Source organism: Lachnellula hyalina (genome assembly GCF_007821495.1).
Source record: "Lachnellula hyalina strain CBS 185.66 chromosome Unknown contig00084, whole genome shotgun sequence".
NCBI lineage: Eukaryota > Fungi > Ascomycota > Leotiomycetes > Helotiales > Lachnaceae > Lachnellula > Lachnellula hyalina.
The window spans coordinates 2729-17907 of NW_022157198.1; the positions used below are offsets into that span (position 1 = coordinate 2729).

General features: G+C 43.6%; 5 protein-coding genes across 5 annotated transcripts; 3 read left to right on the forward strand and 2 right to left on the reverse strand.

The window, feature by feature from the left end:
* Nucleotides 1-1159: 1159 nt before the first annotated feature.
* Nucleotides 1160-1386, forward strand: LHYA1_G006172 (uncharacterized protein; the record flags this gene model as incomplete). Its single annotated transcript, XM_031151112.1, has 2 exons — nt 1160-1182; nt 1209-1386. 2 exons carry the CDS (start codon nt 1160-1162, stop codon nt 1384-1386), a joined length of 201 nt encoding a protein of 66 aa, XP_031004621.1.
* Nucleotides 1387-2344: 958 nt separating this feature from the next.
* On the forward strand, nt 2345-3175 carry LHYA1_G006173 (uncharacterized protein; the record flags this gene model as incomplete). Its single annotated transcript, XM_031151113.1, has 4 exons — nt 2345-2422; nt 2563-2679; nt 2762-2803; nt 2894-3175. The coding sequence occupies 4 exons, from the start codon at nt 2345-2347 to the stop codon at nt 3173-3175; spliced, it is 519 nt and encodes a 172-aa protein (XP_031004622.1).
* Nucleotides 3176-6082: 2907 nt separating this feature from the next.
* andH_0 (Oxidoreductase) lies at nt 6083-7139 on the reverse strand (the record flags this gene model as incomplete). The annotated part of the gene is made up of 2 exons (XM_031151114.1): nt 6083-6717; nt 6785-7139. The coding sequence occupies 2 exons, from the start codon at nt 7137-7139 to the stop codon at nt 6083-6085; spliced, it is 990 nt and encodes a 329-aa protein (XP_031004619.1).
* Nucleotides 7140-10862: 3723 nt separating this feature from the next.
* LHYA1_G006175 (Berberine bridge enzyme-like protein) lies at nt 10863-12396 on the forward strand (the record flags this gene model as incomplete). The annotated part of the gene is made up of 2 exons (XM_031151115.1): nt 10863-11118; nt 11228-12396. 2 exons carry the CDS (start codon nt 10863-10865, stop codon nt 12394-12396), a joined length of 1425 nt encoding a protein of 474 aa, XP_031004620.1.
* Nucleotides 12397-12715: 319 nt separating this feature from the next.
* On the reverse strand, nt 12716-13891 carry LHYA1_G006176 (uncharacterized protein; the record flags this gene model as incomplete). The annotated part of the gene is made up of 1 exon (XM_031151116.1): nt 12716-13891. One exon carries the CDS (start codon nt 13889-13891, stop codon nt 12716-12718), a length of 1176 nt encoding a protein of 391 aa, XP_031004617.1.
* Between the last annotated feature and the right edge of the window lie 1288 nt (nt 13892-15179).

A 15179-nucleotide genomic window follows, 5' to 3' on the forward strand; every position in this document is an offset into this window, starting at 1 on the left:
ATGCCTAGTATAATATATAAGTGATCTAGTAATCTACTATGAAATAGTATTAAAAGAGTTAATAAGATACCTTTGGTTAACTATTAAGTAAAAGCTATACTATAGTCCTAGAAGAGATATAAACCACTTTATAATATTTATAGATGCTAATTAGATAAGTGATAAGTCTAATTAGAAAAGTGTTTCTAGAGGAGTTAGGGTCTTTTATAGAGGACTATTCTTTTAGATATTAAAGAAGTAAAGATTAGTAGCTAAGTTAAGCTATAAATTAGAGTATATTACCTAAGTAATATATACTATATAGAGTTAATAGATAGCGTAGATCTTTAGAGACTTAAGGATGCTAGAGTATATTAGAAGTAATAGTAAAGCGGTTAATATATATAGGAATAACTAAGGCGCTCTAGCTTTAGTCTAGAATCTCTACCTTTATAAATAATTAAAGCATATTAATATATACTACTACTATATCTAAGATCTAGTTAAAAAAGAGAAGATAAAAGTCTTATACTTACTAATATTAGAGATACTTATAGATAGTTTTACTAAACCCTTTAGTTAAGTTACATTTAGAGGATTCTTAGAGCAGCTAGAAGTTATAATGGATTAGTAGTTAGTAGTTGCTTTTATTTTAGAAAAGTGAAAGAAGGGAAATAGAAGGAGATGCTATAGTAAGAGCTATAAAGGAGTATTAGAAATACAGCCCTTATAGTATTAGGTGACGCGGCTGCTAAGAGATGCATATAAGGTTATAAGAACCTCGTCTTTACCTCTATAGTAGCTTTCCTCCTTTAAGCTAATATAACCCCTTTAACCCACTTCCCTAACTATGTCCCTATCTAGTCTACGTGTCCTTCTAGAGGTAATAATCCTAGGAGGCATATAGTTTTAATAGTAACTATATTAATCGTCTTGTATCACTCTTATAGCGAATCCAAGCAGCTCTCCCTTAGTAGCTTTCACGAGAAGCTAGATGGCTTTAATAGGCTTTTAGCACTAATTAAGAACGCGAAAGCAGCTATAGCAATCTTAATGCATAGTAAAGCTTTCTTGAAGGACCTCCTTTGTGTTAAGGTCTCAGGTCCCGATCGGCCTCACTTAACTATTATGGACCTGCTCGGACTTATCCACTCCGAAACGAAATAGCAATCCGCTTCCGATGTCAAGCTGGTATAAGACGTTGTTAAGGCTTATATAAAGGAACCTAGAAGCATTATTCTCGCGGTGGTCTCGGCTAAGAACGACTACGCCAACCAGATCGTTTTAAAGCTTGCCTGTGCTATTAATAAAACAGGTAATCGCACGCTGGGTGTTATTATAAAGCCGGATACTCTAATCCCTAGTTCTGGAAGTGAAGCCATATATATCTCCCTTGCAAGGAACTAAGACGTCGAGTTTCGTCTTGGATGGCATGTTTTAAAAAACATAAACTCCGAGACAGGAGTATAGTTATTAGCTAATCGCGATATCAAGGAGGAAGAATTCTTCGCTCAAGGGATATAGGAGAATCTGTCCCGCTCGCTCCTAGGCGTTGACACGTTACGGAAAAGGCTTAGTAAGGTACTTCTCGGATAAATTGCTACTAAACTACCTAGCTTAATCGATAAAATCGAATCCAAATCCAAAGCCTGCCGCAGTTGGCTAGATAAGCTAGGAGAATCTTAAGCGACCTTAAATAAATAACAACTCTATCTACTTCATATTAGTTAATTATTCCACTCTCTAATTAAAGCTTCTATTAATAGCACATATAACGATCCGTTCTTTAGGGATGCAGAGTCTGAACCCGGCTATTAAAAGCGCATACGGGCCGTAGTATAGAATCTTAACCTAGACTTCGCGAAATGCATAGCTAGACGAAGTCACTGCCATAAGATTATAGACTCTCTAAACAAGACTGCTATTCCTAAAGGCGTGACTGCAACTATAAGAGAAGAATTTATAGATCACATATAGCACCTAATGCAGAGGACTAAGAGTTAAGAGCTGCCAGGAACCTTTAATTCTATGATAGTAGTAGATTTATTCCTAGAATAATCATCTCCTTAGGAAATGATTACCTGGAAGCATATTGAAAAAGTCTGGAAAGCCGCTAAAGTATTCCTTAATCTTATAACCACCTATATCGCTAATGCTGCAACCTCTAAAGCACTTTTCTAAAAGATCTTTAAGTCTGCTCTGAACCAGCTATTAAGAACTCTGAACGAAAAAAGCACTGAACTGCTAATACTATATTAGAAAAGCTATCTAATTACCTATAACTATTATTTTACCAAGGCTCTTTAAAAGGTCCGGAATAAATAAAGCGAGGATGAATATATAAGAATTATAAAGGATTTCTTCTATGTCTCCTCTCTTGATTCGGTGTATCTTGCCACTGACTATAAAGATTTCCGCCCGCTTGTGGCAGCTCTCGTGTAACGTATAGAACCTGATATGAACCGCTTTATATATTTCGAAGCTTTGGATTATATAGAGGCTTACTATAAGATTACCTCTTCCCTTCTTTTTTTCTCGCCCCCTCTATAGGCCCCCTAGCCAACCGATCTATGTGATGAATAGGCTGCTCTGAAACGTTTCGTCGACGATATTGCTATTAAAGTTATTGAATCTAAGCTTATCTCTCCTCTTTACGATATCTTTTCTCCTGTAACTGTTACTTCTATGCCAGCCGACCTTGTGACTTGCATTGCTGGCGAATCTGAGGAAAATCGCGCCTAGCGGGAACAATTAACCAGACAACTAGATATTCTTATAAAAGGCTCCAAAACCTGTAAAAGCTTCATCGGCATTAGAGTTCTTGGTAAGAAACTCACCTAGTCTATCCCATTCTAAACCATTACTTATATGCTGAATAGGTGGGGATGATTTCACGATTTAAAGAGGCTTCTAGTCCAAATATGCAAACTATAATCCTAGCAACGACGATGAAGGTTCTAATAATAGGTCTAAGCTAGATGTCAGATCTCTGTTTAATGGTTCTTACAACTGTGGAAGGCCATCCTCTAAGGATTCCGACTCCTTAAGCAGAGAGATCGCCAAGAGTGTAGTTAAGCCCGGTTCCCCAGGAGCCATTAAGATACCCGAGGCTGAATCCATGCCACCAGCGGAGGAAGAGGTTTCGTACTTTCCGAAGAAGAAAAAATATAAGAGGAAGTCTAAAGCTGCTGCGTAATAGGCTATATAAAGAGACAAAACTTTAGTTCAAGCGTTTGGTCAGTCTTATCCTACGTTGTTAGAAACCACCTGCAAATTCTAACTTAAAATATAGATAGACATGAATTATGAGGCATCTCTTATGTGATTACTAGTCGTTATGGGTAGTTAGTGCTTGAGCCATGCAGCATCCCTCTCCTCGTCATCCCCACTTGTCCTGCCACCCCAATGTGGTGTTTGTGTGAGAGAGATGGTCCACATGATTAATTAGAACAGTGAAGTTTGCAACCCCGGTGATAGCCTAATAAGTAGGACTACGATGACGTTAGAGCTGGTCGCAGTCGCACATCTCTCCAGTCGATACGTCAGTAGGAACAACCACAAAAGCAGGAGCCAACTATAGCTTGTTGTGCAAAGGATTATGTGGTTGGGTAGCTTCGGTGTTATCGCATACCGGGGATGGCGAGTGATGATGAGTCTCTGTAAATTAGGTTGCGCTTCGATGATCCCCAGGTAACAGAAAGCAGTCGCATCATTTCTCGCAGAATTTCCCATTCGCAATACTATATGGCCCTAAAATTCCAATCCATGTTTCATAGCTCCACGGAATTCTATTTTGATGTCGATGCTTGAAGATGGCGCCGTTTGATTCGTAATGCATTCATGGCCCCTGGAATATCAGATGAAAGCACCGTTTTGCCACGTCCTTGGCATATCTGTTCTGACGTAGAAAGTATCTTGTTGATTGATTGTAGATCTGCAAACTCAGTTGGGCTCCATCCCTCACGCCCACCAACAAGATTTCTCTCTGATCCAATCACACGAGCCATGGCTTTAATAAGAGGCAAAAATTCGATGCGATTTTGAATTATCCAGACAATATGACCTTCGTGTGCTCGGTCGGTTTTGTATAGTTGATTTAGAGCTTCTTGTTGTAGCCTGTAAGTGGCAAGTGGCAAAGCTTATAAAGCCTGTGGCGAAGCTTAGAAATAGCTATTTCTAAGCAGGTGGCAAAGCTTAGAAATAGGGCTTGAAGAGCCCTATATATACAGCATACTTCCCACTGTAGAACAGTAGTCAATTCAAGTTATTACCCCTAGAAACAACACTTCTGCACGGCGATGTGCGATTTTGAGTGACTTGAGAGACGTGGGCGCAGGCGAAAGACAACTGTCCCAATCGATTTCAGGCAGATGACAGGTTCCGTCAGTAAATGCTGTCCAAGCCATCATTTCCATAGGAGTCATTTGAGCTGCAGCTGCCTTAGATGCGGTTCTTTCTTGCACTGGAGCTGCCGAAAATGCAGTGGCTACAGCGATGCTCTTGCCCGCGACAACCACCTCTACTATCAAGCTTAATTTTGAGCTGAGCTGTGAAATAGTATCAGTGAGATACGGTATTTCTAGAACGGATGATTTGTAACTGCCTGTGGTGAGAGAGATGGCAGTCCGTGTGTCGATTAGACTTGTTGTTCCTGGTATCTTGCGTCGTTTTGTCGTCTGATTTTCACTGCCGACAAAGTCAGGCTCTTCCAGCGCTCGGCGTTTCGTATGGCCATCTCCGTAAGAGTAGCTGGTTAAAGTGTTGTCTTTCAATTCAGTCATAACTTGCCACTACACATACGTTTCTGATGAGGAAGTGGTACGAGTGTATTGAAGTACAGAGGTGGCCCGTTCGACGATGACAGACCGTCATATATTCTCGGGTCGATGTCGGTAATATAGCATTCCTGTATGTTGGAATGCAATAGCTTAGGTATGCAATAGTCTATGGAATGCATAACCTATGGAATAGGGCCTGAAGGCCCTATATATACAGTGTACTTCCACTGTAGAACAGCAGTTGATTCAAGATCCTTTTCCCTAGAACCAACACTGTGCCCTACGAGTAATCAACAGTTCTGAGGAGGCAAGTATTCAGTAGAAACGCCGACAAATTGATCTTGCTCCCTAAGTAAAGAACAAAATGCATTCCCTTCCCTATGTCTTGTCTTTTCCTCCATTTTCGTTTTCGAGACAATTATGATTCCTGATGTCGGCCGAAGAGTAAACATATATGTATGTGATAAAGAGGAACACAGTAAGCTAACAGGGAAGACTAAATGAGTAGGGACCCTATTTATCGAGGTTCTCTACTTACATTAACCAATCAATGACGAAGAGTGGTGAACTCAAGTACGAAAGCTGCCTTCGAGAATCTTGGATGCATTAAAAGATATAAAACTAGACGGAATAATAATATTTAGGCCAGCGATAAATAATACCGGCTGCTAAAGCTGCAGAAAGACTTAGTCTTTAAACTAAACATGTGGCAGCATTAGAATTCGCACATAATAAACACAAGATGCGCAAGGCTCTAGGTACACAATTCTAAAAGGTTAATAGCTCTTTGCATCTATAAGGTATTATACTAGAAAAAGGTCAAAAAAGAGATCCGCTACCGCTTAATAGTAAAGCCCTATATGGGTCCCCACTTATTTAGCGTGAGCAAAGCAGTTAACCAAACAAGTTATACCATGCAGTACAAAAAATCAAGCAGCTTGGGACTAACTATAAAGGCATCCTTATTAAGCCGTATATTAATAGGCTAGAGGTAGATGCTAATTTCGTCTTATAGGAGGGAGAATTACTCTTCTACAAGATTATAGATTAAACACCCTACCGTGGCAATGCTAGCAACGCTTCTACTTCTAACCCTTTTATCGAAACTACTATCCTCTATCCTAGTGGCTTAACTTTAGCTGAAGACATGATTAAAACGTGCTTATATAGTAACCTCCTTAGACTAGGATTCCGATTAGGTCTGTTCCATCTAGAGGCTCGAGTTCGCAACTATGCTACAAAGGATCAGAATAACACCGGCATTGTAGACCTTGTTTCTGTGCGGTACTAGACTAAAGTAGAAACAGATATCTTGCTATCCACAATTACAGTCCCCGATTAAGCTCACCGATACGTGTGAATTCACTCTCTGTATGCTGCCAGACAGCTTTTACCATATCCTTCTCTCTGAACTCGGCCAACAGCTCCAATGGAGCTACACTCTCGCAGTCCCATCCGATCGAATATAACCCACCACCCAATTTCCCCCTAGTGTCAAGTGCCACGCTATCTACATCTCCTAATTGTACTGCAGCATTCTCCTTCACCAAGGATGGGTATTTTGCACTCGTCGCTAGATAAACATGCCTCTCCCCACTCTCTTCAATGGGCACCAGAGTGTCAATTGCTGCTTGCGGAGGTCCTCCTTTACCTCTCCAAAGCGCTGTCTCTAATACCGTGCCCGGATAATCATGCACGAAACTGACTCCCGGAGCCGTCGTTGCTACAGTTTCAAGACCCAGAGTTATCAACGAGCAGAGATGACCGCGAATCTGGGGAAGTGGAACGCGGAGGGCAGGGAGATCGGTCGTATCCAGGGGACCTTCTTTGCCGCCCCCTCCAACAGTAACAACGCGACGGAGGGTGTCGGCATTTTTAAGAAGCGGGAGCAGATTACGGATAAAACGCATGCGGGAATAGTAGTTCAATGATGCCAGTAAGTGGACATGTTCGGATGTTTCTATATTCATGACTTAGCAAGTTGCTCTTGGAAATAGCCGTCTACCACGCCACAGGGTGTAATATACCACTGTGATCCATGCTTAAGACTCCAGCACTCAAGAACAGGATATTCAAGCTTTTCTCCTTCCTTTTAATCTCCTCGCACACCTCGTCTACGACTCGGATCAAGCTCACGTCTGCTTTCTTGAAGATGTACTCGCCACCGGGGTTCAATGCCTTGCACTCTGCTGCAATACGGTCTCCGGCATCTTGAGAACGGCCGATGAAATAGGCGCGAGGCTGGTGTGTATACTTTGCAAAGGTTTTGAGGCTTACTTCACCAATTCCATTTGTAGCTCCAATGAAGACGGCGACGAGACCGGCTGGAAAGGTGGATTTGATGAGGGAATTGGAAGTCCGGATAGCAGAGAAAGAAACCATTGTGTCTCCTTTTCACTTGCTTTTGACTGACAATTAAGTCTACCCATACGAACTTATATACTAGTTATAATAATCACTTACGAAATTATACTGGTGTGAACAATGGACAGTATAGTATAAGTCCAGCGGGAAGCCCCACACCAAACGCCGAACATGCAGGGCAAACACCGGTCCTGCCTTAGTGCATGTCATGCTTTATAAGCTCCTCTCGCATCCTTCCCCTGTTTCTACCATCTAAATATTCAAAATCTCTCTTATACATGGATCTTTTCACAACAATACCTGTGGCTTCGGCTTCGGTGCTGACTGTCGCTCCACCCGGCCAATCAAGCAATGCTCTCAAGAAAACTCGTTCGGCCTGCACTCGTTGCCACTCGCAGAAACTCCGATGTGTTAGACAGAAAGGGCAGAGGAGATGTGACAGGTGTTTGAAATTGAAGACTATATGCCGCTTTGAAGCTCGCGCGCCTCGAGTCTCTGTGAAGCCCCGAGGACAGGACACTACTTGTGACTGGAGTGAACTACAGCACACTATTGCGTCCATGTCAATGCCGGATACACAAAAGATTGAGATGTATACCAATACGAATAGTATAGACTGGGCCGTCTCTCCAGATTCAAAAACATATATTCACGACGGACAAGGTGAGCATTTCATTCAGTTCAAGTTAAAAAGTACTCTTAATAACATCCTTGGTTTAGGAGTAGTGCATCGAGAGTGGGACCCCTCACAAAGCAATTCCAGCAATATGCAAGACGTGTTCTGGCCTGATCTTGCATTCGATAGCCCACTAGCTCGTTGTAACTCAGTCGACTTCCAGCTCACAACTCCCAGCCAAAGTCTCAACCCCCATACAAAAACGCATCCTCATATTTTAAACGACAACTTGAAATCCTCTCCATCTCATGCTCGGAGATTAGGAGATCTTAGCATTTCGCTGTCCGAATGTGCCGAGAAACTACCATCCATGGATACGATCCGCTTTTGCGGCTCACGCGAAAAGAGGATCTTAGCTATCGATGATCTGTTTTGTCTTACTCACGAGTTTATTGATACTTTGGGGTCGATCTCTCTTTTGGGGTGGGAAACAAGCTCGAGCTTTTCCTCAATAGATCCCACCCAACTAAGCGCTCAATTCACATCGTCAAATAACCAACAATTCTCGCACCTGGAGCATCAATTCACAAAGAACGATTTAAAACCACCGTCAGGGATGTTCTCGAACGTGGACGAAGCAACGGTGTCTATGGTTTTTGCATGTCACTCCCGTCTCACAGAAATCTACACATCAATCTTCCAAATGATGCAAGCGTGCATCGAGCACTCGCTCCCGCCTCAAGTGGGAAGGGATTGGGCCGTCATCCTGCCGAAGCTGGAAGTAGGATCATACATTTCACAGCCGGTGAGAGTAGATGCCGACACGCCACTAAAATCGGCAACGACGGTTTCGATGTATATGCTTATCATCACCACGCTATCAGCGCAGTTATGGGAGAAGCTGATGAACCTTATGATTGCTAGAAATAATGTTCCTAGTGGTTCTTTGGCGAAGTCTCGGAATATTTTAACGGACATGATTTGGAGTTCAATGACAGACAGGACTGGCCATCTTATACAAACGATGGATATTACGAAACAATTTTTGAGCAGTACCTCAGGAGAAAAGGAGGGCAAATAAGAGTCTCGAACAAATTTTAGGAGTTGAGAAAACATTTTGGGCTGCCAGGTTAGAAAAGCACAGTGTTCCTTCCCGGTGCTTCGAATTCAAAGACTGTGGTCGACTTTGCTGGACGACCAACAGTGCAACGTTTCTTTGAACAACCCAGCAGTATCTACACTAGTGTACAAGGATGATCTTCTCTTACACATGTTCAGATTTCATTAGGTTTCCAACGCTCATTCAAGATCTCTCTCTTAGTACACTGCTCCATGGCTGGCTGGGGCCTAGCTCATATGGCGCAACCACATCGCTTGTATCAAAATTTGTGCGTCCTCCTTCAACCCTCATGTCATCAGCTCGCTGACCATATAAATCAGACTGTGTCCAAATCCGTCTGTCTTCCCTAGCCATTTCAGGCACATTGTTTTTCGTCATTATTTCATGGGCATTGGAGGAAGTCGAGAGCTCGGAACGGGGGACCCCATCATTCCACATGCCCTCCGCCCTTTTTTGGTTGAGTATGCTACGACGAAGGTAGAATAGAACAGCGAGAGCTAGGGCAATGATGGTGAGAGCTATCAGGACTCTTGTTATTGCTTTGACGCTCGTCGAAAGACCACGAGAACTTCGCTGAGAAGCTGCAGGAGCCGCTAATGGACTTGGGCTTGGTTGGCTAAACGTTGTTTGAATCGAAGTTAGGGAGTTTGGGCTAGATTGGCTGATGCTTAGTTGTCTGGAGGTTGATTGTGGGATAAATGATTCGCTAGGGGCTGTCGGCCCAGTTTGGGATTTGGCAGCCACCGAAGAACTGTCTAAAGTTGCTAGACGATGTGAGAGTTAGATGATTTAATTGTCTTACGTGCGGTTAAATAAATAAGAACACAAAGACGGAATTACTCGACTGGAAGCTAGTAGAGGATGAAGAGCTATAGGAAAAGATTAGCGACATAAGTAACGTTGATTCTTAATATCGGGTCGTTTGAAAAGGGGGAATGGAGGGGTAAAAGCGAATTACTAAGCCGGCACTTGGGGCCACGGCCTACCCTGGTCGCTTAAAAAAGGGGATCCCATCCCTCTGCCAAGATTGCCTCCATACTCCTTCTTACTTAAGTGATCCTCCCCAAGTTTTACTTCTAAGTCCAAGCCGCAGGTTAAAGTCAAGTTACGCTTATTTCTAGAATAACTAGCTTTATAAGAAGAATGCGAGTTGCAGTATAGTAGTAGCCGCTAGCCTAGCCTCTCTATCTTGCAAAGGGCTTAGGAGGCTGTAAACTCGCTGAAAGAGAGACCCTCCATAGCTAGTAAGAAGAAGAATATCGTCTGAAATAAGCTTATAGAGAGTCATATATCCAGGCTTCGAGAATCAAGTATTTGCCGGAGTACCGCGTATAGAGACCAGCGCTAGAGCAATGCTATGTATATATTATGCTGCTCTAGATGTGTTCCAAATCCCTCAAATCGGGACAAACTCTATCAACCGGCTTCATTTTTTTACCTTTTTCTCTAATTATCCCCTAATTATAGGAAGTAGAATCGTGTCTATTAGCGAATTTCCGGGCGATCCGAAAGGTTAAAATCGTCATCATCATTATACGAAGTACAAGCCCATGACCCAACCAGGATCTTTTAAACGGAGGCACCAATCAATACACTCGGATATATACTTCAAAGTAAGATGTTGGCTTTACCCAGATTGGGAGCGTTATGATTGGATGCATCTACCAATGGCAAGTGGCAAGTTGCACAGCCACGGAGCTGTGAATCGTACGTGTCGCTGTTGTTAAATGAAGGCGAAAGTATAACTTCGTCACAGGCCAAACTCTTACGCCAAGAAATCTATAGCAGGGGGGTAAAGAAGGGTGGTAAACGCACCACAGCAAGGCCCCCTTGCCTTGGTCTTCTTGGCGTAAAAGCCTAGCCTGTGACGAAGTAAATTGTGAGTGCTAATAGTCGGTCCTCCGTTCTTCGCTATGCTACTCTATATTCCACTCCCCAAGGCAAGTTGTCTATATCTTCCAAGTACACGATTGTTATCAAGCGCCACCGATAATCGATCATCAAAATGGGACAGAGTGCATCAAGCCCCCAGGCGAAATGCCTCCTCTCAGCTGTTGGTGGAAACGCAGATCTTGTCGCCTTTCCTACCAAACCATTATATCAGCTTCTTGACGTGCATCCTTACAACCTCGATATCACAGTTACGCCTATCGCCGTTACATATCCCCAGACTGCCGATCAAGTCGCAGCGATCGTAGCATGTGTTACATCGGATTTCAAAGTTCAGGCTAGAGGTGGAGGCCATAACTATGCTAACTATGGTATGAATCCCAACACCAGCTTAGGAATTCATCAAATATATTCACAGCTCAAATCTGCCTCATGCTCATTTCATATAAATTTTGTCTGGTATAGCTAACTTGCTTGTAGCACTTGGTGGAGGAGATACGAACACAGTGGTCGTGGACCTGAAGAGTTTTCAAGACTTCAGTATGGACACAAACTCCTGGCAAGCAACAATTGGAGCAGGCACTAAGCTTGGAGATGTTACCAGCAGACTCCTGTCAGCTGGAAATCGTGCTATCGCACATGGCACATGCCCGGATGTTGGAATCGGAGGCCATGCAACCATGGGAGGTCTTGGACCTATGTCTCGCATGTGGGGATCCGCCATGGACCATGTTGTTGAAGTGGAAGTCGTTCTTGCCAATGCCACCGTTATCACCGCTTCACCTACCCAAAACCACGACGTCTTCTGGGCAATCAAAGGAGCTGGATCATCTTTTGGAATCGTGACAAACTTCAAAGTTGAGACTCACCCTGCGCCTGGGGTCGCCGTTCAGTACACGTACACCTTCAGTGGCCGGCCATATGCAAATCTCACAAGCCGCTTCAAGGCATGGCAGACTTTGATTTCCGACCCGAAATTAAGCAGGAACCTGGCTAGCCAAGTCACGCTTTCTGAGCTTGGCATGGAAATCTCGGGAACGTTTTTTGGAACTAAAGAAGAGTTTGACTCCCTCGGCCTCGAGTCCGTCTTTCCGAGCCATAGTAACTCCACGGTTCTCGTATTCAACGACTGGGCGGGCCTTGTCGGCAACTGGGCTGAGAATGTTGGACTCACCATTGGTGGTGTTATTCCGTCAGCATTCTACTCGAAGAATCTGGCTTTCACAAAAGATAATCTTATTCCTGACGCCACAGTGGACAGGTTCTTCCAAAATCTGGATACCGTCAATAAAGGAACGCTCATCTGGTTCGCGATCTTTGATCTCGAAGGTGGAGCAACCAACGACCCTGCCGCGAATGCAACAGCTTACGGCCACCGCGATGCCCTCTTCTACTTTCAGACTTATGGTGTGGATATCTTGAAAGTCACTGATAAGACTCGGGCATTTATTACAGAAATGAATGATATCATTGCTGCGGCGTATCCGCCGAACACTTTGGGTTCTTATGCTGGCTATGTTGATCCTGAGCTGGCGAATCCACAACAGGCGTACTATAGGTCGAACTTGCCGAGGCTAGAGCAGTTGAAGGGAATCATTGATCCGCAGGATGTCTTTCACAACCCGGAAAGCATCAAAGCATCATCTTAGGGAACATATGTTTCACCTTTGATAGGTTAGATACACTGCCGATATGAGATATTCCCCGCATGTATAAGTCCAGAACCAAAGTCTCTGCCCCTATATTTACACAACTGAGCATCGTCCGGTTTTTCTCGTCATGCAATAAAACCTCATTCCATCGGATCTCAACTTTCATTTCAAGTTGATATATCCAGGGTATCAAGTGTATAACATAAGTATGGGCTTGAAGCCAAAGAAAGATACTTCCAATCCAGCCCGTACCAGTTTAAAAGTGCGGAATCCAAAGGTAAAAAGAGGAATGTCGATACGCTGGGACTTTATATAGCTAATTTAAGTAATCTAGAGGCTTGCAATCATAACATGGAGGCGCTCCTTCCTCTATCATGCTACTCATATAGTCATTGCCCCCCAAGCTCTCAGTATTCGCTAATGCAGAACTCTCATTCCTATCACTAGCAACGCGATCAAAAGCTGCAGCCCTAATCTGCTGTAATTCTTCTTTCTTCCCATCCCAAATCACCCTCGCATCATCCAACTCTCCCTGGGTCACCGTAAATCTATCTTTCGCAGCATTCAGCTCCCGCTTCAAATTTTTCTTCGCCAACCCCAACATCCTCTGAGCTTCCCTAATCCGCTCCTTCGCATTCAGGTTCAAAAAGACATTATCAAATACCACATCAGTCATAAATTGCACCTCGGGGATTTCCATCTTCCGAATCGGTTTCACTAGCGGTTGCACCCTCCTCGCCTGCTTCATTAATATCTTGACTTCAGAAACATGCAAATGCGCTTTTCTCAAAGCGTTGCTCTTCCTAAGAGTGTGATTTCTGTTTCTGCCCCCCCAGGCGGCGGCCATCGCGGCGGTGAGCGCATCTTCGAGTTTAGCTTGTGCGCGGATGAGAAAGTTATGCGCGTCAAGCAGGATGGTGTGTGCTTTGTTCTCGGTAGTGAGACGGAGTTGGATGGCGTTGAAATTTCCTTCTGCTGCAGTCACTTCGGCTTCTTTTTCGTCTTCACCTATAACGTCTGGTGTAGGACCATCGAATATGGATCTGTAAAGCGCGTCAAGTTCTGCTTGTGCTGAGTTGTGTAAGAATGCCAGGGCGTGGAGATCGGTGTTGGTTTTTATTGCGTCGGCGAGATTGAGTCGTATTTGTTCTAGTGAGTTCTTGACGTTTAGTTCTTTCTGGACAGCTTCTAGCCACTCGCGCTCTTCTTTGGATGCTTCGGCCTCGAACTTCTCTTTCTTGCCTCCGAGTTTGTAGGCTAGACGCTTTAGATGGGAGTTTTGGTACTCCATGTATTCTCTGTACTCCTTTGCTACTGTTTGCAAGCGCTTCTTAAGGAGCCATTCTTCTTGAACAGCCTCTTTTTTCAGTGTGGTTATATGAGTGTTGTTTTGCTGAAGCGCTGAAACTGCATGTTCGGTTTCTGACAAAATTTCGAGGAGCCGAGTATTGTCGGCTGCTGCGGCCAGAATATGTGCATAGGTTGTAGACATTCTGGGTGGAGGTTGCGTGAGACTAATCTTCGGTGGCAAAGATAGATAGTTCTCCAGATACTTGAAAATTAAAATCTAGATACGACTGATATATGGAGTATATTTAAAAATGAGGGGCAAGGCAGCTCCCGAGCCAGTGAGGCTTGGTAAAGTGGCTGTGGCTGCGCCGTTGGGATACTGGCGCACTTGATGTAACTTCACAGCTACTTCGAGGTACTTAGTAGACACAGATGTAGATGTGACATTTTACGTATTTCTTAGGCATATGATCAGCTATGCCAGGTCATCAGTTCAGATTACACCAAGTAGTATTAGACTGAGTCACGTGTATTCTTTCAACCAGTCTTATCTGGGTATTTAGTACCAGCTAAAACCCTAGAAATACATATCTAGTGATAAATTCAAATCTATATTCTATTCACATAAAAGCTTATTGCCACTTGCATCTTTGAGGGATGTGTATTGATCACGTGAGCAAACCCTTCGAAACGAATTGAACACTGATACCCTCTAGAGGAATAAGAAATAAGAGATTGCAGAGTACGAGATATAAGCAAGGCTAAAAGACCTCTCTGCCTTGGCTCCAGTCGTGTCTTAATTACAGATCCGCTTGACATTATTTAGCAGCTTTGGCTCAATAATATGTTGTACAACACTCATCTTTTCTCATTCCAACCAAATCAGGAGTTGGGTTCTTGCGGTTTGATTGAGCACATTACTCACTGTACCAACACGACATGGGATGGACAGGGGTTTACATAAGTGCTAAAGTAACATGATAAAATGACGATTAAATATGAAGAATAAGCATGTCCGTTATACTGACAGAAAACTACATACTATTAATACGAGGCTCCCAATATGCATCGAGAGTGGATTGGTCTACTCCGCAGAAAAATGTAATGCGATACAACATGAAGGCGTTGACATTTTTGAAGCTTCGCTACAGTAGCGGGGTAAAGACATGTCACAGCAGCAGGCCGTGAAGTAGAGTGAGGGGAAGGACATTTCGAGCGCGGATACAATATGAGAAGGTGAAGTTTATGAAAGAAAAGGGCCGGAACGTAGAGACAGATACACCTGCAGGCTGCAGTAGACAGGGTCGGAAAGAGGAGGTGGTCGCGCGTAGATGTCCCGCTCGGGTATCTGGCCAAGCCACTCCGTGTAAGATGGAAACATGCATCGGATCGAGACTATACAATTGCGGGGTTTTCAAGATCTGATGGTTTGTTACCAGGTGGTCGGCGGGCGAGTTATTGCTAGGCTTCTTTCTTTTTCATAACCATAT